The sequence below is a fragment of the Loxodonta africana genome, chromosome 3, assembly GCF_030014295.1.
Source record: "Loxodonta africana isolate mLoxAfr1 chromosome 3, mLoxAfr1.hap2, whole genome shotgun sequence".
Lineage (NCBI taxonomy): Eukaryota > Metazoa > Chordata > Mammalia > Proboscidea > Elephantidae > Loxodonta > Loxodonta africana.
Window position 1 is genome coordinate 163577356 of NC_087344.1, and position 24781 is coordinate 163602136.

General features: G+C 37.8%; 1 protein-coding gene across 12 annotated transcripts in view; it reads left to right on the forward strand.

Moving 5' to 3' along the window:
• Positions 1 to 24781, forward strand: part of ST7L (suppression of tumorigenicity 7 like) — a 185818-nt gene that overhangs the window by 76818 nt on the left and 84219 nt on the right. For 5 of the 12 annotated variants that reach the window (XR_010321496.1, XR_010321497.1, XM_064282410.1 and 2 more), the window contains 3 exons: positions 1940 to 2090; positions 5103 to 5195; positions 17250 to 17389. Coding sequence is in view for 5 of the 12 variants with exons in the window: in XM_064282410.1 (XP_064138480.1) it covers positions 1940 to 2090; positions 5103 to 5195; positions 17250 to 17389 (384 nt within the window). In the remaining 7 variants the exon portion in view is untranslated. Of the gene's footprint in view, positions 1 to 5; positions 151 to 1939; positions 2091 to 3030; positions 3155 to 5102; positions 5196 to 13914; positions 13991 to 17249; positions 17390 to 24781 lie in introns of those variants that run through there. The other 7 variants (XR_010321498.1, XR_010321499.1, XM_064282411.1 and 4 more) reach the window with 5 other exon arrangements.

Sequence of the window (24781 nt, forward strand, 5' to 3'; positions counted from 1 at the left end):
TCCAGGCAGGAGATGCCAACATAGTCTCAAGTGTCCACCTGATCCAAGAAGCTCAATCCTCACCAGCATCCCTCTGCAACCCATTGTCCAGTCCAATCCATGTCTGAAGAGTTGGCTTCGGGAATGGTTCCTGTCCTGGGTCAACAGAAGGTGTGGCAGCCATGACCACCGGGGTCCTTCCAGTCTCAGTCAGACCATTAGGTCTGGTCTTATGAGAATTTGGGGTCTGCATCTCACTGCTCTCCTGCTCCCTCAGGGGTTCTCTGTTGTGTTCCCTGTCAGGGTAGTCATTGATTGTAGCCAGGCACCATCTAGTTCTTCTGGTCTCAGGATGATGTAGTCTCTGGTTCATGTGGCCCTTTCTGTCTCTTGGGCTCATAATCGCCTTGTGTCCTTGGTGTTCCTCATTCTCGTTTAATGTCAGATCTATTCTCGAGATGGTCTCTAAATTCAGGTGGGATATACTCAGGTTTGTGCTTTGGTTCTCATGTACTTAATCTAATTTTCTTCAGCTTCAACTTGAGCTTGCATATGAGTAATTGATGAACATATGAGCCGAAAGATAGAAACAACCAAATGTCAGTTAACTAAGGAATGGATAGCGAAATGTGGTATATCCATACAGTGAAATATTATTTGGCATTAAAAAGGAATACCAATGTATACTGCAACATGACTGAGCCTGGAAAATACTATGTTAAATGAAAGAAACCAGTTACAAAAGACAATATAAGATTCCATTTATAAGAAATGCCTAGAATAGGCAAATCCATAGAAACAGAAAGTAGATTAAAGGTTGTTTTTTTTAGGCCTAAGGGGTAGGGGGATAAAGGGACGTTAGCTAAAGGGTACGAGGTTCTGTTGTTTTGAGGTGATGAAAATACTCTAAAATTGACTGTGGTGATGGTTGCACCTATCTGGGAATATACTCTGGGAATTCTATACTTTAAAGCATCCTAAACATAATGGTTAAGAGCTTAGCTGCTAACCAGAAGGTTGGCAGTTCTAATCTACCAGCTGCTCCTTGGAAACCCTATGAGGCAGTTCTGCTCTGTCCCATAGGGTTGGTATGGGTTGGAATCGACTCGATGGCAATGGGTTTGGTTTGGTTTTGGCTTAAACAAACAGTTATGAGCCCAGGTGGCACAGTAGTTAAGAGCTTGGCTACTAACCAAAAGGCCAACAGTTCGAACCCACACTCCATGGGGGAAAGATATGGCAATCTCCTTCCATAAAGGTTACAGCCTTGGAAACCCTGTGGGGCAGTTCTACTCTGTCCTTCAGGGTCTCTGAGCCAGAATCGACTTGATGGCAAAGAGTTTGGTTCTTTTTGTTATTTATATTCCTATATACGTTGTTTATACCTCTAATAAAGCACTTACCACAGTCTGGTTATAGTTTTACTAAAAACTCCGTCTTTCCTATTATAGTATGAGGCTCCAGAGAACAGGTAGGGTTTTGTTTTTGTTTTCCCTGATGAGCACAGTGCTTGTTCTCAGTAAATTTTAATTTTATTAAACTTTTTCACAATTAAGTTTCTTCACCTATAGAATGGGAATAAGAGAAAAAAAGAATTAAATGTTGCCACGAGGTGTTGTTCCAAAATTGTATTTTATAATTTTATACTCAATTCTTTTTTTGGAAAAATAAACATGTGCTCTCACGTTATGTCCTTTGCTTCAGTTTCTATGTTATATGTAACAAGGTCACACGTAAGCCAGTTATCACCAGATTTTTACCTGTAGGAATGTTCTGACCTATGGAATTTGCATATATAAGCATTGTATACTTTGTCAGTAGGTCCTTCATGTCATTTCAAGTAGTTTAGTTTTTTTAAATCAATTTTACTTTATAACATCTTGAATCTACATTTTTGTGGATGTTTGAAGTTAACATAATTTTCTTTTTTGTTGTTGTTTTATGTGTGTTGGTTTTCCAGTACTTACTAGAGATGAAAAGTCTCATTTTACCTCCAGAACACATTCTGAAACGGGGCGATAGTGAAGCAATTGCCTATGCTTTCTTCCATCTTCAGCACTGGAAGCGAATAGAAGGTGCTCTTAATCTGTTACAGTGTACCTGGGAAGGCAGTAAGTATTCTTTTCCAAATGTATTCACAGCCAGTCTTCTTTAATTGAGATTGTCTGAGTTTCTGTAAGGATTTATCATTCAGATTGGTTACAAGGTGGACTCAGTGGCGTTGTATTTGGTTTATTGGTGGAAATGCTTAATATGTTTATATTGATGCCACATTTAGGAAAATCAGAATGAGAAACTTACAGTATTCTTCAAGGTGCATTGCTCGATGCATTATAATAAAATATGTTCATTTGAATTATTTAGTTGTAAGGAAAAAAATGCAAATTTATCAGTCCTTTGGTTTATAAGCTTTTTAATGTGGTCGAGCTATTGTTCTAATATTTTTTAAATTGGACTGTTTTAAACTACCTACCAGATCTCTTATTTGTAACTTCTTGTAATCACCAAGAAAGTAAAGCTTAATCAAAATGTATTGTCAGCTGGATTTTTGTAATAATTCTCTTGGAAAGTACACCACAGCTATCAATAAAAATTCAAAAAAGAATTCAGTGCTCATTCACTAAAATTGGCTAACCCTACTTTCCATTGAGGTACTTTAAGGCATCACAGCAAATTCATAAGAATGCTATGGGATATTTTAAATTTTCAGTGGAAACATAGCAATACTGGACATGTGTTAGATACCACTCAAACTACTAGCTTGAGATAGGTCATGGTTTTAACATTAGGTTGCTGTCCATTCCTTTCAATATCATTGTATCTTTGCAAAGCTGGTTTTGTGTTAGTTGCTGTGATAAAAAGAAGTACCACACAAGAATCAATGTGGAGTGAAGATGTCGGTGTCCAATCTGATTTCAAGGTTTGAGATGTTGTCTAGTTCCCGGCAGGCTCAGAAATCTCTTTAGTAGTAAAAAACGATGGTTGTTTAAGAATAAAATAAGAAGAGTCTTTCTTTCTTTCAATTTTTGCATGTGTTTTTTTTTTTTCCAGATGTCTTTTAAATTGTAAGGACGTAAACTGTTCGCGTTCTTTGGACTTCCTACCTAATAAATAGAACTGCTAGGTATTTCTTTCAGCCTAGGGGCACCATTAAAAAATTACTGAGACATTAAAGGTACCATGTGTCTTTGAATCAAGAAAACTTGGGAACACTTACATTAACATTTGCTGTGGGTCAGACACTGTGCTTGACAATTTGACAATGACAATATGCACTTGAGGATCTGAATGTCTTTGGGTAATAAGACTTTCTTTTGCTTTTTCCCCAGTAGTCTATAAGCTTCTGCATTAATAAAAATCAATATAAGGTTGATACCCAAAATGCGAAGATAACTCATCTCCCCACTTTCCTGCTTCTCCATTATCCTGCCACCAGCTACCCACATGACACTTTTTCTCTCTGACCTTAACCACCCAGAGTTAGGTCAGAGCTTACAAGTCACAAGGACAAGTCACAAGGACTTAGATCGACTGTCCACAAGTCTTTCTCTGACCTCTAGCCACCCAGAGCTGGAAGTTAGAACTCTGTCCTTCAGCCCCTGTAGCTCTCACTGCCCCCAGTGGGTTCAGTAATTTACTAGAATGACTCATAGAACTAAGTATAAAAAAAAAAATAGGAGACTAGCTATACTTACAGTTACTCCTTCATTATAACCAGAAAGGATACAAAGAGACATGTCAGGCATAGTCTGGGAGGCCTCCATTGTCCTCAGGGACATGCCCCCTCTCCTGTGCATGAATGTTCTCACTGGTCACGAAAACCCAACTGTTCCTGTGTTCAGGGCCTGTTATAACAACACACATGCGTGATTGGGGCCTCAATCCATGGTCTCATTCCATGAATATGCATGATTCATTGCATCATGCCCTCCTCTCCAGAGGTTAACTGCCAGGTGGGGTCTGTGTAGCCCCCGCTAATTAGCATGTGTTGCCTAGCGATTTTAGAAAATAAAGGAACCTTGATTGCTGACAAATCCCAAAGGTTATTTTCAGGACCCAGAACCAAGGTCAAATCAAGTTCTTTGTCCTACAACTCCTCAAAACCACATGTTCTATCTCATTTATCTCGTATGTGTCTTTAATGCCTAGTATTCTGTTCAGCACATTTAGCAAGTATTCAATAAGTATGCAGTTTGTATTTTATGAATAATCATCTTAATGCATGATTTCCTAGAGTTATCACAGATTTGCTTGTGTGACTTTTGACAAAGCACAATTTTTTTTTTTGACAAAACAAAATCCGTATTTTGACAAAAGTTTATAGAGACAAGCACTAAAGGAGAAAGAAAAGTCTTAATATTGTTGAGTGCTTAGCTAGTTGAGTAGATCAATAAGGATTCCTTCTTTAAGAAGTCTGCAAGAGTTGGTGATAATGTAGATCAAGGCTTAGCAAACTTTTTCTGTAAAGGGCCAAATAGTAAATATTTTAGGTTTTGTGGGCCATACATTCTCTATCACAACTACTCTTGTTGTAGCTTGAAAGCAACCGTAAACACTATGTAAATGAATGGATGAAGCTGTGTTCCAATAAAACTTTATTTACAAAAACAGATTCCAGGCCAGATTTGGCCAAAGATCCATACTTTGCTGACCCCTGATCTATATTAAACTCTGCTCATCAAAGATCTTGGTAAAATCTCACTTATGAAGTTAGGAAACATTGTGAACTCTTTTTAGGTTGCCAAGAGTTATGGTCCCAACAGTTACATACTTTGTAGTTTTATAAAGATTCCTATAAGAAGTGGAGTTCATGCCTGGGGAGTTATCTATTGTGTCTATAATGAGGAGACTGAGGCAAAGAAGCACCCAGCCAGTCTTATCATCCACAACTTTAGTTTTATTCCAGTCAGACTAGACCATTCACTATTCTGTAAATAAACCATATTTTTCCCTTTATTTGTGCTTTTGCTCACTTTATTTCTTGCATTTAAAATGTCTCTCTGAAAACAAAAGTACTACGTAGACATGTTATAAAAATATGTCTCTAAAATAGCTTTGATCTGTTATATAGGATGGCAAATGAGACAGAACTGAATGTCAACATTTGTGTTTTTTTCCCTCAGCTTTTAGAATGATTCCCTACCCTTTAGAGAAAGGCCATCTATTTTACCCCTACCCCAGCTGCACAGAGACTGCTGATAGAGAGCTATTACCTAGTAAGTAAATATTTCAGTTTTCATAAACTTAAAAGTAGTTGTGTGTTTGCTTTTCATAGTATTCTTCATTTTTAAAGTACTTTTGGTTGAAATTCAGGACTCTCTTTAAATATTATTTTAGCCATTTCTGGGATGTTGTTGCATAATTCAATTCATTTCCAAAAATTTTTTTAGTAGAACGCTATGCTAGATGGGATGAAGGACACAAAGATTAAAAATATTAAAAAGAGCAATCATCTTGTAAACATTTAAAGAAGAAATAATACCAGTCCTTCACAAACTTTTTCAGAAAATAGAGGTGGAGGGAACACTCCCCAACATATTTTGTGAGACCAGTTTACCCTGATACCAACAGCAAACAAAGCTATTATAAGAAAATAAAACTATAGAACAATATCTCTCATGAATATATATAACAAAAATCTTTAACAAAATATTAGCAAACCGAATCCAACAACATATAAAAAGGCCTATACCTCATAACCTAGTGGGGTTTACTACACTAATACAAGGTTAGTTTACATCTTAAAATAATATAATACACCATATTGATAGAAAGAAGGACAGTATATGCAGAAAAAGCATTTGACAAAACGCAGCACCCTTTCATGATTGAAAAAAAAAATTCTCAGCTAACTATGAACAGAAAGGAACTTCTTCATCCTGATAAAGAGCATCTACAAAAAACCTCCAGCGAACATCATACTTAGTGGTAAAAGACCGAATGCTTTCCCTCTAAGATCAAGAGTAAGGCAACGATGTCCACTTTCACCATTCCTATTCAACCTTATGTTGGAGGTTCTAGCCAGTGCAATCAGACAAGAAAGAGAAAATAAAAAGTATTCATATTGGAAAGGAAGATTTAGAACGGTTTTTATTCACAGATGACATAATCCCGTATGTAGAAAATCCCAAGAAATTCACAAAATTACTATTAGAACTAATAAATGAATTCAGCGAGATTGCAAGATATAAGATCAATATTTAAAAAGTCAATTATATACCTATATACTATCAATGAACAATCTGTAAATGAGTTTAAGAAAATTCCAGTCGTACAAAAAAAACCCCAAACCTATTGCCATCGAGTCGATTCTGTTCCGACTCACAGGGACCCTATAGGCAGAGTAGAACTACCCCATAGGATTTCCAAGGAGTGGCTGGTAGATTCAAACTGCTGACGTTTTGGTTAGCAGTTGTAGCTCTTAATCACTGTGCTACCAAGGCTCTAATTCCAATCATGACCTGACCTGTTGCCATCTAGTTGATTCTGACATATTGCCACCCTATGAAAACTGCCCCAAGGAGCAGCTGGTGGATTTGAACTGCCGACCTTTTAGTTAATAGCCTGAGCTCTTTACCACCACACCACCAGGGCTTCAATTCCAATTCCAGTCAAAAAGAACAAATTATGTAGGAATAAATTCAATAAAAGGCTTGTACACTAAGAATTATAAAGTATTGCTGAGCAAAATTAAAGGAAACTTAAATAAACAGAAAAAAATTCCATGTTAATGGATTGGAAGATCCAGTATTTATTTAGATAGCAGTTTTCCCCAAATTAACCCTGATGGTATAGTGATTAAGTGCTGTGGCTGCTAACCAAAAAAGTTGGCAGTTTGAATCCAGCAGGCGCTCCTTGAAAATTCTATGGGGCAGTTCTATCCTGTCCTATAGGGTTGCTATGAGTCGGAATTGACTCAACGGCAGTGGGTTTGGGCTTTTTTTTTTTTTTGGTTTTTCCCCCAAATTGGAAACCCCGGTGGCATAGTAGTTAACAGCTCGGCTACTAACCAAAAGGTTGGCAGTTCGAATCCATCAGGTGCTCCTTGAAAATCCTATGGGGCAGTTCTCTGTCCTTTAGGGTCACTATGAGTCAGAATTGACTCGAGGGCAACAGGTTTGGTTTTTTGGTTTCCCCACCCTCCCCAAATTTATCTATGGATTGAATGCAATCCCTGTCAAAATTCCAGCAGATTCTTTTGTTAAAGTTGACAAGTTGATTCTAAAATTTTTGTGTCTTAGTTACCTAATGCTGCTATAACAGAAATACCGAACTGAGTGGCTTTAACAAACAGAAATTTATTTTCTCACAGTTTAGAAGGCTAGAAGTCTGAATTCAGGGTGCCAACTCTAGAGGAAGGGGTTCTCTCTCTGCCTGCTCTGAAGAAGGTCCATGTCTCTTTGAGCTTCTGCTCCTGGGCGATCTTCATGTGGCTTGGCATCTCTCTTCCCCCATTTCTGCTTCTCTCACTTGCTTGTAAAATCCCTTTTATATCTCAGAAAAGCATGACTCAAGATACACCTTCATCCTGCCTCATTAACATAACCTAATCCTCATTGACATAACCTAATCCCCCTCATTAACATAACAAACGCAACCCATTCACAAATGGGATTATAACCACAAGCAGACGTTAGAATTTACAACACATATTTTTGGGGGATGCAATTCAATCTATAACAATATGGAAAGGTAAAGGACCCAGAATAGCCAAAACAATTTTGAGAAAGAAGAATGAAATTGAAGGGCCTATACATCTTGATTGTAAAAAGAACAGTCAATGAGTTGGGAGAAGAACCAGAACTATGTAGGGTTATGATTGCTGAAAGTGTTTCAACATAGGCCCCCTGCCTTCAAGAAACCAAACTTCTCTAAATAATAGTCTATTCTTTTTGTCTCTACTCATTCTTTTTCTCTGTGACTTAGTAAACTTCTGTTTGTTGTTGTAGTTGCCGTTGAGTTGATTCCGACTCATGGTGACCCCGTGTGCGCAGAGTAGAACTACTACATAGGGTTTTCATGACTGTGACCTTTTGGAAGCAGATCACCAGGTCTGTCTTCCAAGGCCTCTGGGTGGGTTCCCACAGCCAACCTTTTGGCAGTCAGGTGCTTAACCGTTTGCGCCACCCAGGGACTCCAGAATTTCTGTTTAACTTTTCTTTTTGTGATTTAACCAAGAAGTAAGCATACTGAAAGTTTCCTTACATGATTTAAACCTGTGCCACAGTTTTTACAATACTGCACCATTAGAAGTGAAAGATACGGCAAATTGAGTATACTGATATTTTTCTCCCAGGATCCTCCATCCTCTGGGATAAGTGATCTCTTCTTTCTCTGAACTCTCAAAGTGCTTTGTGTACTTCTCAGTCTTCCCTTTTATTTTATTTTTTTGAATAATGTAATTAATGTTACTAAATTGTACATGTAGAAATTGTTGAGATGGTAAGTTTTATGTATATTTTCACCGCAATAAAATTTAAAAAGGGTGATATCCACACAGTAAGTGAGAAAAGTAAGATCAAAACAATACGTAACATCTGATCCTCTAAAAAAAAGTTGATAGTTGCCGTTGAGTCAGTGCTGACTCATGGTGGCCTTGACTCATACCTACCTGTGTAAAACAGAAGAAGAAGTTGCCCAGTCCTACGCCATCTTTACCATTGTTGGTATGTTCAAATCCATTGTTGTGGCCACTGTGTATTTTGAGTGCCTTTCAACCTAAGTGGCCCATTTTCCAGTTTTATGTTGTTAATCTTCCCTTTTAGATTATAAATTCCTTGAGCATCAGGATTCTCTTTATTGTCCTAGTATCTCTATAATGTATGTCATAGAAATTAATATTCAATAAATATTGTTTAAATGAGTAAAATTCATTATTTTGTTCTTGTAAATATGCCTGTCACACTGTAGGTACTTAGCAAAAATGTTAAATGTTAGTGCCTTCAATCTATATCAATAAATGCACACATACAAAAAGAAGAAAGGGCCAAAATCAAAGAATTATCCCTACAACTTGAACAAAGAGAAAGAGAGCAACAAAAGAAACCCTCAAGCACCAGAACAAAGCAAATAATAAAAATTAGGGAAGAATTAAATGAAATCAAAAACAGAAAAGCAATTGAAAGAGTGACCAAGACCAAAAGCTGGTTTTGGGAAAAAAATCAACAAAATTGATAAACCACTGACCAAACTGACAAAAGAAAAACAGGAGAAGAAGCAAATAACCTGAATAAGAAATGAGATGGGCGATATTACAACAGACCCAACTGAAATTAAAAGAATCATATCAGATTACTATGAAAAACTGTACTCTAACAAATTTGAAAACCTAGAAGAAATGGATGAATTCCTAGAAACAGACTACCTACCTAAACTAACACAAACAGGGGTAGAACAACTAAATAGACCCATAACAAAAGAAGAGATTGAAAAGGTAATCAAAAAACTGCCGACAAAAAAAAACCCTGGTCCGGACGGCTTCACTGCAGAGTTTACCAAACTTTCAGAGAATAGTGAACACCACTACTACTAAAGGTATTTCAGAGCATAGAAAAGGACAGAAGCCAGCATATCCCTGATACCAAAACCAGGTAAAGATACCACAAGAAAATAAAATTATAGACCTATATCCCTCATGAACATAGATGCAAAAATCCTCAACAAAATTCTAACCAATAGAATTCAACAGCATATCAAAAAAATAATTCACCATGACTGAGTGGGATTCATACCAGGTATGCAGGGATGGTTCAACATTAGAAAAACAATTAATGTAATCCACCACATAAATAAAACAAAAGACAAGAATCACATGATTTTGTCAGTTGATGCAGAAAAGGCATATGACAAAGTTCAACACCTATTCATGATAAAAACTCTCAGCAAAATAGGAATAGAAGGAAAATTTCTCAACATAATAGAGGGCATTTATACAAAGCCAACAGGCAACGTCACCCTAAATAGAGAGAGCCTGAAAGCATTCCCATTGAGATCGGGAACCAGACAAGGATGCCGTTTATTACCGCTCTAATTCAACATTGTGTTGGAGGTCCTAGCCAGAGCAATTAGGCTAGATAAAGAAAGAAAGGGCATCCAGATTGGCAAGGAAGAAGTAAAAGTATCTCTATTTGCAGATGACATGATCTTATACACAGAAAACCCTAAGGAATCCTCCAGAAAACCACTGAACCTAATAGAAGAGTTCAACAGAGTATCGGGATACGAGATAAACACACAAAAATCAGTTGGATTCCTCTACACCAACAAAAAGAACACCGAAGAGGAAATCACCAAATCAATGCCATTTACAGCAGCCCCCAAGAAGATAAAATACTTAGGAATAAATCTTACCAGAGATATAAAAGACTTATACAAAGAAAACTACAGTACACTTCTGCAAGAAACCAAAAGAGACTTATGTAAGTGGAAGAACATACCTTGCTCGTGGATAGGAAGACTTAACATTATAAAAATGTCTATTCTACCAAAAGCGATCTATACATTTAATGCAATTCCGATCCATATCCCAAGGACATTCTTTAATGAGATGGAGAAACAAATCACCAACTTCATATGGAAGGCAAAGAGGCCCCGGATAAATAAGGCATTACTGAAAAAGAAGAACAAAGTGGGAGGCCTCACACTACCTGATTCTAGAAGCTATTATACTGCCACAGTAGCCAAAACGGCCTGGTACTGGTACAACAACAGATACACAGACCAATGGAACAGAATTGAGAATCCAGACATAAATCCATCCACATATGAGCAGCTGATATTTGACGAAGGCCCCAGAACAGTTTAATGGGGAAAAGACAGTCTTTTTAACAAATGGTGCTGGCATAACTGGATATCCATCTGCAAAAAAATGAAACAAGACCCATATCTTACTCCATGCACAAAAACGAGCTCAAAATGGATCAAAGACCTAAATATCAAATCTAAAACGGTAAAGATCATGGAAGACAAAATAGGGACAACGTTAGGAGCCCTAATACATGGCATAAACAGTATACAATACATTATTAAGAATGCAGAAAAAAAACTAGATAACTGGGAGCTCCTAAAAATCAAACACCTACGCTCATCCAAAGACTTCACCAAAACAGTAAAAAGACTACCTACAGGCTGGAAAAAAGTTTTTAGCTATGACATTTCCGATCAGCGTCTGATCTCTAAAATCTACATGATACTGCAAAAACTCAACTATAAAAAGACAAATAACCCTATTAAAAAGTGGGCAAAAGATACGAATAGACACTTCACTAAAAAGAAGACACTCAGGTAGCTAACAGATACATGAGGACGTGTTCACGATCATTAGCCATTAGAGAAATGCAGATCAAAACTACAATGAGATTTCATCTCACTCCAACAGGGCTGGCATTATTCCAAAAAAACACAAAATAATAAATGTTGGAGAGGCTATGGAGAGATTCGAACACTTCTGGTGGGAATGTCAAATGGTACAAGCACTTTGGAAATTGATTTGGCGCTTCCATACAATCCAGCAATCCCACTCCTCGGAATATATCCTACAGAAATAAGAGCCTTTACACGAACAGATAATATGCACACCCATGTTTATTGCAGCACTATTTACAATAGCAAAAAGATGGAAGCAACCAGGGTGCCCATCAACAGATGAATGGATAAATAAATTATGGTATATTCACACAATGGAATACTACACATTGATAAAGAACAGTGAGGAATCTGTGAAACATTTCATAACATGGAGGAACCTGGAAGGCATTACGCTGAGTGAAATTAATCAGTTGCAAAAGGACAAATATTGTATAAGACTACTATTATAAGAACTTGAGAAATAGTTTAAACTGAGAAGAAAACATTCTTTTGTGGTTTCGAGAGGGGGGAGGGACAGGGTGGGAGAGGGGTATCCACGAATTAGATGGTAGATAAGAACTACTTTAAGTGAAGGGAAAGACAAGACATAATACAGGAGAGGTCAGCACAACTGGACTAAACCAAAAGCAAAGAAGTTTCCTGAATAAACTGAATGCTTTGAAGACCAGTGTAGTAGGGGCAGGGGTTTAGGGACCATGATTTCAGGGGACATCTAAGTCAATTGGCATAATAAAATCTATTAAGAAAACCTTCTGCATCCCACTTTGAAGAGTGGCGGCTGCGGTCTTAAACGCTAGCAAGCAGCCATCTAAGATGCATCAATTGGTCTCAACCCACCTGGATCAAAGGAGAATGAAGAACACCAAGGACACAAGGTGATTATGAGCCCAAGAGACAGATAAGGCCACGTGAACCAGAGACTACATCATCCTGAGACCAAAAGAACTAGATGGTGCCTGGCTATAACTTATGACTGCCCTGACAGGGAGTACAACAGAGAACCCCTGAGGGAGTAGGAGAGCAGTAGGATGCAGACCCCAAATTCTCATAAAAAGACCAGACTTAATGGTCTGACTGAGACTGGAAGGACCCCGGTGGTCATGGCCCCCAGACCTTCTGCTGGCCCAGGACAGGAACCATTCCAGAACCCAACTCTTCAGACATGGATTGGACTGGAGAATGGGTTGGAGAGGGATGCTGGTGAGGAGTGAGCTTCTTGGATCAGGTGGACACTTGAGACTATGTTGGCATCTCCTGCCTGGAGGGGAGATGAGAGGGTAGAGGGGGTTAGAAGCTGGCGAAATGGACAGGAAAAGAGAGAGTAAAGGGAGAGAGCGGGCTGTCTAATTAGGGGGAGAGTAATTAGGAATATGTAGCAAGGTGTATATAAATTTTATGTGAGAGACTGGATTTGTAAACTTTCACTTAAAGCACAATAAAAATTATTTTTTAAAAAAGTACGTTTTCCTCCTTACTGTGCTCCAAACTCCTAGGCTGCCTACCAGTGAATGGAAAGACTCAGATAAGCAGTGGGTTAAGTGCTATATACACACTCACACACATACATACATATATACATATATATATATATATATATGGAATAGAGTATAAGGAAGCTCAAATGGGGAGTGCGTATCTCTCCAGGAGGTCAGGAATGACACCCAGTTTTCTGACTTGGGTGACTTGGTAATGGTAAATCCATTAGCAAAGGTTAGGCATACATACAGCAGGAGGAACAGGTTTGAGAGTAGAGGTGGAGAAGTAAATGAGTTTAGCTTTGAGTATGTTGCCTGTGTAACATCTCGTCCCTACACATATACATACCTGTATATATACATACATTTATACACTTAAATATTTTATTGCATAGTATACTCAGCACATCTACATAACATACATAGATTTTATGTTTCTAAATAATATAACATATGGCTCTAAGATATATTTATAAATTATTTATGCATATACGTAAATAGTAAATGTTGGAGGCATAATTTGAGTATAAATAATAGCAACTGCAAACTAGTTTAAACATAAAAGGAAATTTGTTTGAAGAAGAATGGGTTATCTCAAGGACTCCAAAGGCAACGATTACAGTTGGACCTCATAAGAGGCTAGAACCAGGAACGAGAAGGCCATCAGGATTTCGAGCAGTTATTTATCTGAATGCTTCTGCCTCTGGCCGCCTTTTTCTGCCTCTCCTCTTCTCACCCTCTTTTTCTCCTTCTCTAGCCTCCTCTTCTATTTGTGCGATCTCTCATTTTTGCTTCTCTCAATGTGTCTGCTTCAATCCTCTGTCTTTCTCTTTGCAGTTTGGCTTCCCTCCTTAGGCACACATGTACTCAAACTTGATGCCCTTGTGGCTCTGAGTTTACATGTCATCATTTCAGGCAAACAATACTGAATAGTATCTCAATCCCACTTCTAAAACTTCTAGGTCAGAAAATTAGATTTATCCAGGTATTCATCCCTGGTCCAGTCAGTTGTGACCTAGGCACTGGATCAAGTTGTATAAACAAAATCGCCAGGTATCCTGATGCCTCTTTCTTATTATGTCTCACAAAACAGACTTGGAAGCCATCATTTCCTAGGAAGTCATAGGCATGGGTGATATAACTCAGGAAAAGTATATAAAGTGAGAGAGGTAAGCCAAGGGTGGAACTGTGGGGGTACAAAAAATGTCTAAGGAATGGGTGGCTAAAATGGAGTCTGGAAGAGCCAGTGAAGAAGTCATCAGAGAGACAGGACAGGAACCAGAACTAGATTCCCAGAGACATAAAGGAAGAAGAAATTTCTAAGTAATGAGAGTGAGGATTTTAAGTAACGTTAATCACTGAGAAGAATTCATTAAGCTTGACAGTTGTTGGGTGCCATCAAGTTGATTCCGACTCATAGTGACCCCATGTGACAGAGTAGAACTACCTCATAGGGTTATCTTGGCTGTAATCTTTACGAAACAAATTGCGAGGTCTTTCTACCACAGAGCTTCTGAGTGGGTTCATTCTGCCAGCCTTTCAGTTAGCAGCTGAGCGCTTAACCCTTGAGCCAGGGCTCCTTTAGGGGAGGTCATTAGTGGGAGAAATTTCTTTTCCTTTTGTTAGGGTGGTGGTGATAGTTATTCTTACTGTTTTTCCATTTTAACAGGAACAAGGATATTTAAACCAAACGAATGAACATTTTATTATAGAACATCAATGGCGAGAGTGTATTATATTAAACTAATGCATTTAGCCTAAAATAATGTTACCCTTGCCCAAATATAAAAAAAAAAAAACTAACCCAAATAACTAATATAAAACCAATTTTACATAGTCATCTGAATAAAATCAGGGTTATTATCATATATTGTCAGAGCCATAGCCTACAAGACCAGACAATTTGCATTTTTGGCCAAAAAAAAAAAAAAAAAGCCAAACCCATTGCTGTTGAGTCGATTCCAGCTCTTAGCAACCCTAAGGGCAGAATAGAACTGCCCCCTAGGGTTTCCAGGGAGTGACTGGTAGATTCAAACTGCCAACTTCTTGGCACTGTGCCACTTAACCAGTGCACCACCAGGGCTAATTCTAACTCCATATGGGGTGCTACTCATTGGCAAATTCCACAAGGTAGGAGAAGGGGGTTATGCTGTGAGTTTTGTTTGATTATATTATATGATCTTAGACTATTTTTTCTGTCTGTGGTAGAGTGAACAAATTTTTAATAACATGGAGTTCTAATACCCAGGAGTACGTAATGTTTTTTGTTTTTAATTCTCCTTCAACCTTGATATGACTTACAGCATTCTGGAATTTGCTTATGAACCTTAAAAGTTCAGACTCGAACTATTCTCCTAGTTCACATAGCTATTTAGTTGTCTTTTATGCCTCCTGATAAATTTTTCTCTAGAAGCGAATGATGAAATTTGAACTTTAGTTCCAAGGGAGTGTTTCTGTTCTAGTCATCCATTATATTGATGTATTAGCCAAACATTGACTGACAAACGAATCTACAGAAGGCAATCCAAAAAGAAATAATTAGGTCTCTCCTACAGTATAAAATCTCATATTTTAGGAAATTATCTTATGAAAGCTATGCAGTTTTCTACCTTTTAAAGTAGGAATAATACTATTTATCTCTTATACAGTTTTTAGAAAAATCAAATGAGCTAATGTAAACTGGAGACCCTGCTGGCGTAGTGGTTAAGTGCTACGGCTGCTAACCAAAGGGTTGGCAGTTTGAATCCACCAGGTGCTCCTTGGAAACTCTATGGGGCAGCTCTACTCTGTCCTGTAGGGTTGCTGTGAGTTGGAATCGACTCGACCGCAGTGGGTTTGGGTTTTTTTTGTAATGTAAATTAAAGTACCTTGTAAACTGTAACATGCTATGCAGTTTAATTAGTATTATTAATTTTGTATCTCTGACATGATAGCAATTATAGTAACTGTTGGCATACATAAGTATGTGTTCTCTGTCTTCTCAAAGACCAGGGTTTGTTTCTCTTGGTTTGCTGGAAGAAGTTGGCCTCTCATTGTTGAGGGACAGGGAGGGTTAATGTGACTGCTGGTTTTTTGGGTGCTGAAACCACGGTGTCGCCCACAACTTCTCATGTTTCTAACTTAAAAAAAAATCAATTCTGTTGTGCATTTACTTTAAACATGACTCAAGGCTCTGGAAGTTTTCTGGATTTTAAATGAGTGTGGCTTTTGGTATAAACTTTCCAAATATAGTTTAAGACACATAAAAATATCATAGCTACTGAAGGAAACTTAGGTATAATCTTCTCTGTAAATTGTTATGTTTAGAAAAGTAAAATTTATAGCTGACATTGATTCAGCATTGAATTAGTCATCCCTTGCTCATGTAGGATATTACATCAGAAAGTTCTGGGTTAGTCTCCAACTCTGAGTGGTCAACTTCCTGGACTAAATAAAGTCTCAGAATAACTCTCAGTGTAACCAATATTTATTGAGCACCTGTTGTGTGCCAGGCACTGTAACAGGCTCATCTCAGTCTAATTATTCAAGTATTATTAAATTTCAAATCCAAACCAAAACCAAACCCACTGCTGTCGAGTCGATTCTGACTCATAGCGATTAAGATACAACAATTCATAAAAAGGGAGTGAAAATGGTTGTACAACTTGAAGAACATCATCAGTGTCACTGAACTGTAAAATGTAGAAATTGTTAAACTGGTATATGTTCTGCTGTGTATATTCTCAACAACAACAAAAAAAACCAAAAAAGATAAATACTTGAATACAGTTAGTATTGAAATGTTCAGTTGCTAGAAAAATAATACCTGAGTAAATGTGGTAAAGGAAGACAAGGGACTTAATTTATGGTCAGAATTCTAGGGCTTTGGTTTTCCAGTTCAATTTTTATAGTGTTCAATGAAATAACACATATAGAACACTTATTAATAACTGGGTAAAATTATTAACTAATGATTCTAGGAAATCGACAACACATGTCTGTCTCTTGATCTCTATACTGGACTCTGAGCTTCCAAAGAGCAAGAATTGTAACAACGCACATTTATTAAACGCTTATAATGTTTGTCATGACAACTCCATAGCAACTCCTGGAGGGCTTCGCAACTTACTCAAGATCACACAGCTGATAAGCGACAAAGCTCTTTTTCAAAACCACCTCAGCGTGACGTTACAATCAGTGCTCTTTCCCAGGATACCATCCTGTTCCCAGCCCCCAGCCCAGTCATCAGGCTTTACAGATATGTTGTTGATGCTCAAATAAATAATGGATAGCTTTTTTCTACGTTGCTTGGCCAGAGACTACTTGTTCTTTTTTTAAAAAAATATTTTCCTTTTTAGTTTTTAAAAATCGATTTTATTTGAAAATACTAGGACTAGCTCACGCTGTATTCTAGAAATAAAATCCATTTCTACCTGTTTTCCCTTGCAGCCTTTCATCATGTTTCTGTTTACCCAAAGAAGGAGCTTCCTTTTTTCATCCATTTCACAGCAGGACTGTGTTCCTCTACAGCAATGATAGCCCTTCTCACACACCAATTTCCTGAAATCATGGGCGTTTTTGCTAAAGCTGTAAGTATGATCTCAAGGACTTGTATAGAATATTTGTAAAACACACAAGAAACCATCTCTGATCTGTCTGTAGCCTAAACCAGTTAAATGGTGGAAGATATTTGTTAAGTAAATTACAAGTATTGTTTTGTAAAGTTGCTGCCATAAATATATCAGACGTAAGTTTTTGATGATTTGAGTTATACTTCTCTTGCATAGAAGTTTCAAGAATACAATGCTATAACATTATACATTGGTCTTTGTAGACCAGTTTTGGTGGTAAACATAGCACTTGTTACTAGGTAAAGAATAATCTAACCCTTTTTACCATTAATGTATTTTCTTTGGCGTTTTTTTAAAAGTTCCCTATTTTGTAAACAAACCTTTTGATCTTTCCAGTTAAACGAAATCATTACTTCTAAGGATTTGCAGAACTTTAAGTTCAGCAGTGCACCTAGGATAGAGAATGAATAGATAAGATGGGACATTTGCCCTGGGTATGGATTTTTTTTTTTTTTTTTTATGGAATGTGCCTGTTTACTCAAAGGTCTCTCTGTTATCGTATCTGCATATTCTGATTGATTTTCTCCACCTTAGGTGTAGAACCATTATAGACTTTGACTTTCATTTTTACCCTTTGGTTTCAACTCCCTCCCCATTTCCTGACCCAGGAAGTAGTTGAGAACTGATACTAGAAAGGGTAAGGGTATCCCATGATTATTTACTCATTTACGTAAATGTTAACTAATTAATGTACACTGACTGGAAGTAAAATCACCAAAGATAATTCCCTTTAAATCTCCAAGCCTTTTTAAAAATGCATCTTTCTTGTATATATTTCCATGAAAATGCTGATTTATTATATTTCCAAATATAAAAGCACTGAGATCCATAGGAAAAATATAGCCCTTACTTGGTAATGTATTTTCTGTATTTTTCTCTGTATGCCTCCATTCTAGCTCCCTGCTTCCTCAAATTGCTATTCTTGCCTTAAGGCCCACTTACAGGACAGTTTATTTTGTGCCTTAAAGATTAGTTCTTTCTTCTGGCATCATGGTAAGAGCACTGGTTTCCCTTTTCCCTGGAGAACACCTGGATAATGTGTTAAGTTGCCACTGGTTGTAGGCCTAGGGGTCTGAGACCGCGCTTGATTCTGGGGCAAGCTTCCGAAGAAGGACTTTCCACTGTTGTTCAGGGAGTATAGATATTTGGGTTGGAAACTGACTATTCTATTTCCCTTCAATGTAAGAAGCTTAATGATCACACCATAACTCTGTTGTTTGCAATGGTGCCGATTGGGGAGTGTACCCCAAGTTGAGATGCCCTTACTGTGTAATCTGGCGTGGGGAACAAATGGACTAAAAAGGGAACCCCATCCATTTAACAGCTGGAAAAAAATGTGTAAATGTGTATTTGAGAGTATGGGCAAACAGTGAAAGAGACAGTTCTTGGATTTCTCCCAGGGTAGTGGAATGGGAACGAGGTGAAATAAAACAAGGAGGTCTAGAATCTAGAATAGATATGTAGCAATTGTTAGTAGTGTATTTCTATGAAGTACTGCCTAAAATTAATGTGGAGTATACTTACTGTGTGTCCTATCCATCAGTGTTCGTATCTAGTGCCTGCCTTTGCCTAAGAGATCACTAATCACACCGTAAACCCGTTGCCATAGAGTTAATTCCAACTCATAGCAACTCTATAGGACAGAGCAGAACTGCCTCATAGAGTTTCCAAGGAGCGCTTGGTGGATTTGAACTGCTGATCTTTTGGTTAGCAGCTGTAGCACTTAACCACTATGCCACCAGGGTTTCCCTAATGACACCAGAATAGCCTTTAACATAGCACTCTTTTAGCAGAGTCTGAGAATAAATAATACCACATTTTAAAATGGAAGCTTCTTTTTTAAACCAAAGTTACTAATTTACTGTGATTCTAGTTGATGAATAATAAACAGGTTTTTATTCACTATGTTTTGATATTTGTATAGTTGGTGGTGAGCCCGACTGTGAACTTTTACAGTCGTATTTTATCTCTGTGGCCTTTACATGTGCATTTTAAATGCCTGAAAGCTAAGTCTTTATTGAAGGTACCCACAGACTGATACTTGGTGTGCATCAGTTCCAAGGGAAGGTTCTGTTTAGGAGTTAATGGAACATGATTACAGCATGTACAGTCTCCAGCTTATAAACACAATATATAAATGCCTCTGCATACAGACAGATTGACAGCAAGGGAGCTAGATGCTCAAGTTCTACTTCTTCACCACTTAAAGTGTGGTCTATGGACTAGGCGCATCACCATCAGCCAGCAGCTTGTTAGGAATGCAGAACCTCCAGCACCACTCCAGACCTCCTGTGTCAGAATCTGCATTTTAAAAAGGTTCCCACATGATCCTGTACATACATTTAAACCTTGAGAAGCCCTGCTCTCCTCCACCCCCAATTTGAGGAATTTAGAACACCTGGATAGTACCCACCTTATCAAGGTGGAAAAGGGGTAGCATTGCAGAGTGGTTATGAGCATAGACTCAGGAGCCAGACTGCTTTGCCTTGAACTCCAGTGCTGACACTTACTGGCTGTGCACCCTTGGGTAAGTTACTTAACCTTTTCTACCCCTTACTGTAAAATGAGAATAGTACTGCCTCATTAATTGTTGTGAGGGTTAAATGAATTTGAAATATGTTGTGGTTAGACTGTGTCTGCCTGTAAGTACTAGATGAGTGTTAGCCGTTGTCTCTGCCATCATGTCATCATCATCCTTACCAAAGTGTAGCTACAGTGGGAAGCCCACCCCTGAGGAACATATGTCCTAAGAGTAAACTCAAAAATGCATTTTCCCATAGAAATTGTAGTATAAATGGTGAGTAGGTGACATTTAAATGATACTATTAGAACTATACTTCTAGTGTATTATGCATTATGTGAACCATAGAAAGGTGAACTATTTCCGGTTCTAGGCACTGGCAGACTGCCTTATAGCACAGAGCCTCTTGGTAAGTTGCAAGCCACCTGTGTTAGGATTTTCAACTGAGTCAGATATTTGATAGCCAAGTAGAAAGCAAAGAAGAATCCTCTATTTAGTAAGGGAAAGCAATTCAAGAAAATTTTCTAAACTTTTTCCGTTGTTACCACTGTCTCTTCCTCACCCTGTATCTTTTTGTGTTAGCTCATGTGCTCAAGCAAATGCAATTTGAATTTATTAGAATACATTTGTTATAAAGATTGCTTTTTTTGTGAAGCAAGGCACTGGGGATTAATGGTTTTTAATAATTCTCACTGAACATCAGGTTTAGATAAATGGAAGAGAACAAACTAGAATGGTTAGTAGCTTAAGTGCCCCTTCTCCCTTTGCCTGGTATAAAGTTATATGGGGTAAGACTATTTTCAGCAAGTTATGATTTTTTCCCCTGACTTTTCTTTTGGCTGAGATGAAAACCTAATCTGACATTAGACATAGAGCGATGGAAAAAAGTTGCATAAATCTCTGGAGATGTGGAATGTGCTGATATGAGAGCTGATATTCTCTAATGCCAGAATTCCTGAAAAAGGAAAAATTGCCTTTAAGTGGTAGGTCATTTTCTCACCTGCTTTGAAGCCTGCTGGGTTAAAAATGAGAGTTCAAAGTAAGGGTAGCCAGCAAACCAACTGAACTGGAATCTGATTCTGCTTATCTGAAAGGAGCTTCTTTATTTCAGAGCAGCACTGCCCTCACCTTAGAGAACCAATCTTCATCTACTCCTGGTCCCTTTCATTTCTCCTCTTGCAGGAAAAGCTTTCTTAGTAAGGCTTGCAAGGGCATTATCACAACAGTAAAAAGACTGAAGGTGGTCTTTGGGGATTTGGGGATTTCAGCTTACTGATGAATTCAGGCTTGTGGCATGTGACTTAAGTGCTTTGAATTCAGAAGTGTGTTTCAATATCAAAATTCTCTGGTTGGGTTTTAGCTAAATAGGGCAGTTTTTGCACTGTTGTCAGAAAAAGGTATTATGGGTAAAGTCAGGAGTCTAAAATCCTCTCAAATAAATTGTTTATTTCACTAAGACAAAACTTTGTTGAAATTTGTTTCACTGAACATATATTGTAGTTCCGCTAGGGTGGGAATGGGCCCTGTTTCCACATATTTCTACTAATCTTTATGTGGGAAAATGTGGTTGGACATGCCAGTGATGAATTTCTGAGGAACTCATAATTGGCTGGCTCCACTGTAACCAAGGCCTAACAATCTGCTTGATTAATTCTTTAAGGACTACATTAGCCAAGTTGCATGATTTCCAGAGATATAGAAGGTCAGATGTTACACTAACAAAGGACTTCTCTACAGGGTGTCTCACTGGGGTTTCTTCACCCCTTCCCAAAAATAATTAAATTTTTTCTCCCCAAATTACATTTTTTTTTTTTTTTTAATAATAAGCAGATATAAATGCCAAGTATCTTTTACTGAATAGTGATCAAAACTGTGGGGAAGATTTGTCCACTATTCTCATCTTTTCTTCCAGGGCAAAGATAGTCTTAAGAACTAGGGGAGTTGATAGACGATTATAACTATATATATATCGATATATGCCAGTAGAAAAAATAATAAATATGATTATTTTTAAAAGTTTCTAATTTTCTGTCGTCATAACCAGTGACATAAAATCTGTTCATAGATGAAACATCTTTTTATATAGTCTCCGTATGACTTCATTAATGCTAAAAGCCTGTGATAGTTGTATGCCTCTTTATTAAATACATAAATCCCCACATTTAGAAATTAAACTGACAAAGTAAGTTTCTTAGTTTGAAAACATTGTTTTTCAAAGTTGAAAGATTTCTGTAGAAGATCTGATACAGTTTTAAAAACATTTGTAACTAAGCTTATATGCGTGTAAAATGTTGTTTTGTAACCAAGTTTCACAGTACATCTGAGGTGTTTCCCTGAAACTGTTTAGAGAATAAAAATGAGCCAATTGTGCGACAGGTCAGACTTTTTAAATGTTTACATTTTTCTGTTGTTGGTGCTTCTGAAGTCTTTATTTGGGCAGTCTGGCATATTCTTATTTTTATTTTCTTTATCAACTAGGATATTTGTAGCAAGGGAAAAGATATTTCCTTCTTCCTATAAGGGTATTTCTCATACTTCATCCCCATTTCTCCCTGTCAAAAAGAACTAGACTGAGAAATTTGTGAAATTGATAAAGTTCTTATCCAGGTTTTTTTTAAGTTCTGAACACTTTGAAGGAAAAAAAGAATAAAAGTTAGGACAGTGTACTTTTTAATGCATGTCTGGAAACCCTGGTGGCATAGTGGTTAAGTGCTACAGCTGCTAACCAAAAGGTCGGCAGTTCGAATCCACCAGGCGCTCCTTGAAAACTCTATGGGGTAGTTCTACTCTGCCTTATAGGGTCGCTGTGAGTCGGAATCGACTCGACGGCTGCGGGTTTGGTTTTTTGGGTTTTGTATTCCTTCCCCAGGATTTAATTGTTTCAAAGTTTGTGGAAAGCACCCTTTTTTCCTATTAATGTGTGTCTGTTAAGTATGAGTTCATAAAAGCTCTCCCTGAGTTTATTTGGATTTATTTATTTGTCAGTTTGTCATACTATGGTGGCCCGTGTGTTGCTGTGATGCTGGATTTATGCCACTGATATTTCAAATACCAGCAGGGTCACCCATGGTGGACAGGGTTCAGTGGAACTTCTAGACTAAGACAGAGTAGGAGGAAGGACCTGGTGATCTACTTCTAAAAAAATTGGCCAGTGAAAGCCTTATGCATAGCAGCAGAACATTGTCTGATATAGTGCCAGAAGGTGAGCCCCTCAGGTTGAGAGGCACTCAAAATATGACTGGGGAAAAGCTGCCTCCTCGAAGTAGAGTCGACCTCAATGATGTGGATGGAGTCAAGTTTTGGGACCTTCATTTGCTGATGTGACACAACTCAAAATGAGAAGAAACACCTGCAAATAAATATCCATTTAATGATCAGAATGTGGAATGTATGTACTATGAACTAGGAAAATTGGAAGCTGTTAAAAATGAAATGAAACACTTGAAATCCACTGGTATTGGCCATTTTGGACAATCATATGTCTACTATGCCAGGAATGACAGATTTAAGAAGAATGGCACTGCATTCATCATGAAAAGGAACATTTCAAGACCCATCCTGAAGTACAACCCTGTCAGTGATAGGGTAATATCCATATGCCTACAAGAAAAACCAGTTAATACAACTATTATTCATATTTATGCACCAACTACTAATGCCAGAGATGAAAAAGCTAAAGATTTTTACCAACTTCTGTAGTCTGAAATTGATAAAACAATGCAATCTGGATGCATTGATAACTACTGGTGATTGGAATGCAAAAGTGGAAACAAAGAAGAAGGACTGGTAGTTGGAAAATATGGTCTTGGTGATAGAAACGACGCCAGAGATTGCGTGATGGACTTTTGCAAGACCAACGACTTCTTCATTGCAAATACCTTTTTTCAAAAACATAAACAGCAACTGTACACATGGACCTCGCCAGATGGAATACACAGGAATCAATTCAAGTGCATCTGTGAAAAGAGACAATGGAGAAGCTCCATATCATCAGTGAGAACAAGGCCAGGGGCCAGCTTGCAAAACAGACCATCAGTTGTTCCTATACAAGGTCAAGCTGAAGCTGAAGAAAATTGAAACAAGTCCACAATAGCCAAAATATGACCTTGAATATACCCCACCTGAATTTAGAGACCATCTCAAGAATAGATTTGACACATTGAACACTAATGACCAAAGACCAGACCAGTTGTGGAATGACATGAAGGACATCATACATGAAGAAGGCAAAAGGTCATTAAAAAGACAGGAAAGAAAGAAAAGACCAAAACGGATGTCAGGAGAGACTCTGAAACTTGCTCTTGAGCGTAGAATAGCTAAAGTGAATGTAAGAAATGATGAAGTAAAAGCTGAAAAGAAGATTTCAAAGGGCGCTTGAGAAGACAAAGTATTATAATGACATGTGCAAAGACCTGGAGTTAGAAAACCAAAAGGGAAGAACACGCACAGCATTTCTCAAGCTGAAAGAACTGAAGAAAAAATTCAAGCCTCAAGTTGCAATATCAAAGGGTTCAATGAGAAAATACTGAACAAAGCAGGAAGCTTTAAAAGAAGATGGAAGGAATACAGAGTCACTGTACCAAAAAGAACTGGTTGACATTCAGCCATTTCAGGACATAGCATATAGTCAAGAACCAATGGTATTAAAGGAAGAAGTCCAAGCTGCACTGGTGAAAAACAAGGCTCCAGGAATAGACAGAATACCAATTGAGATGTTCCAACAAAGGGATGCAACACTGGAAGCACTCACTTGTCTATACCAAGAAATTTAGAAGACGGCTGCCTGGCCAACTGACTAGAAGAGATCCATACTTGTGCTCATTCCAAAG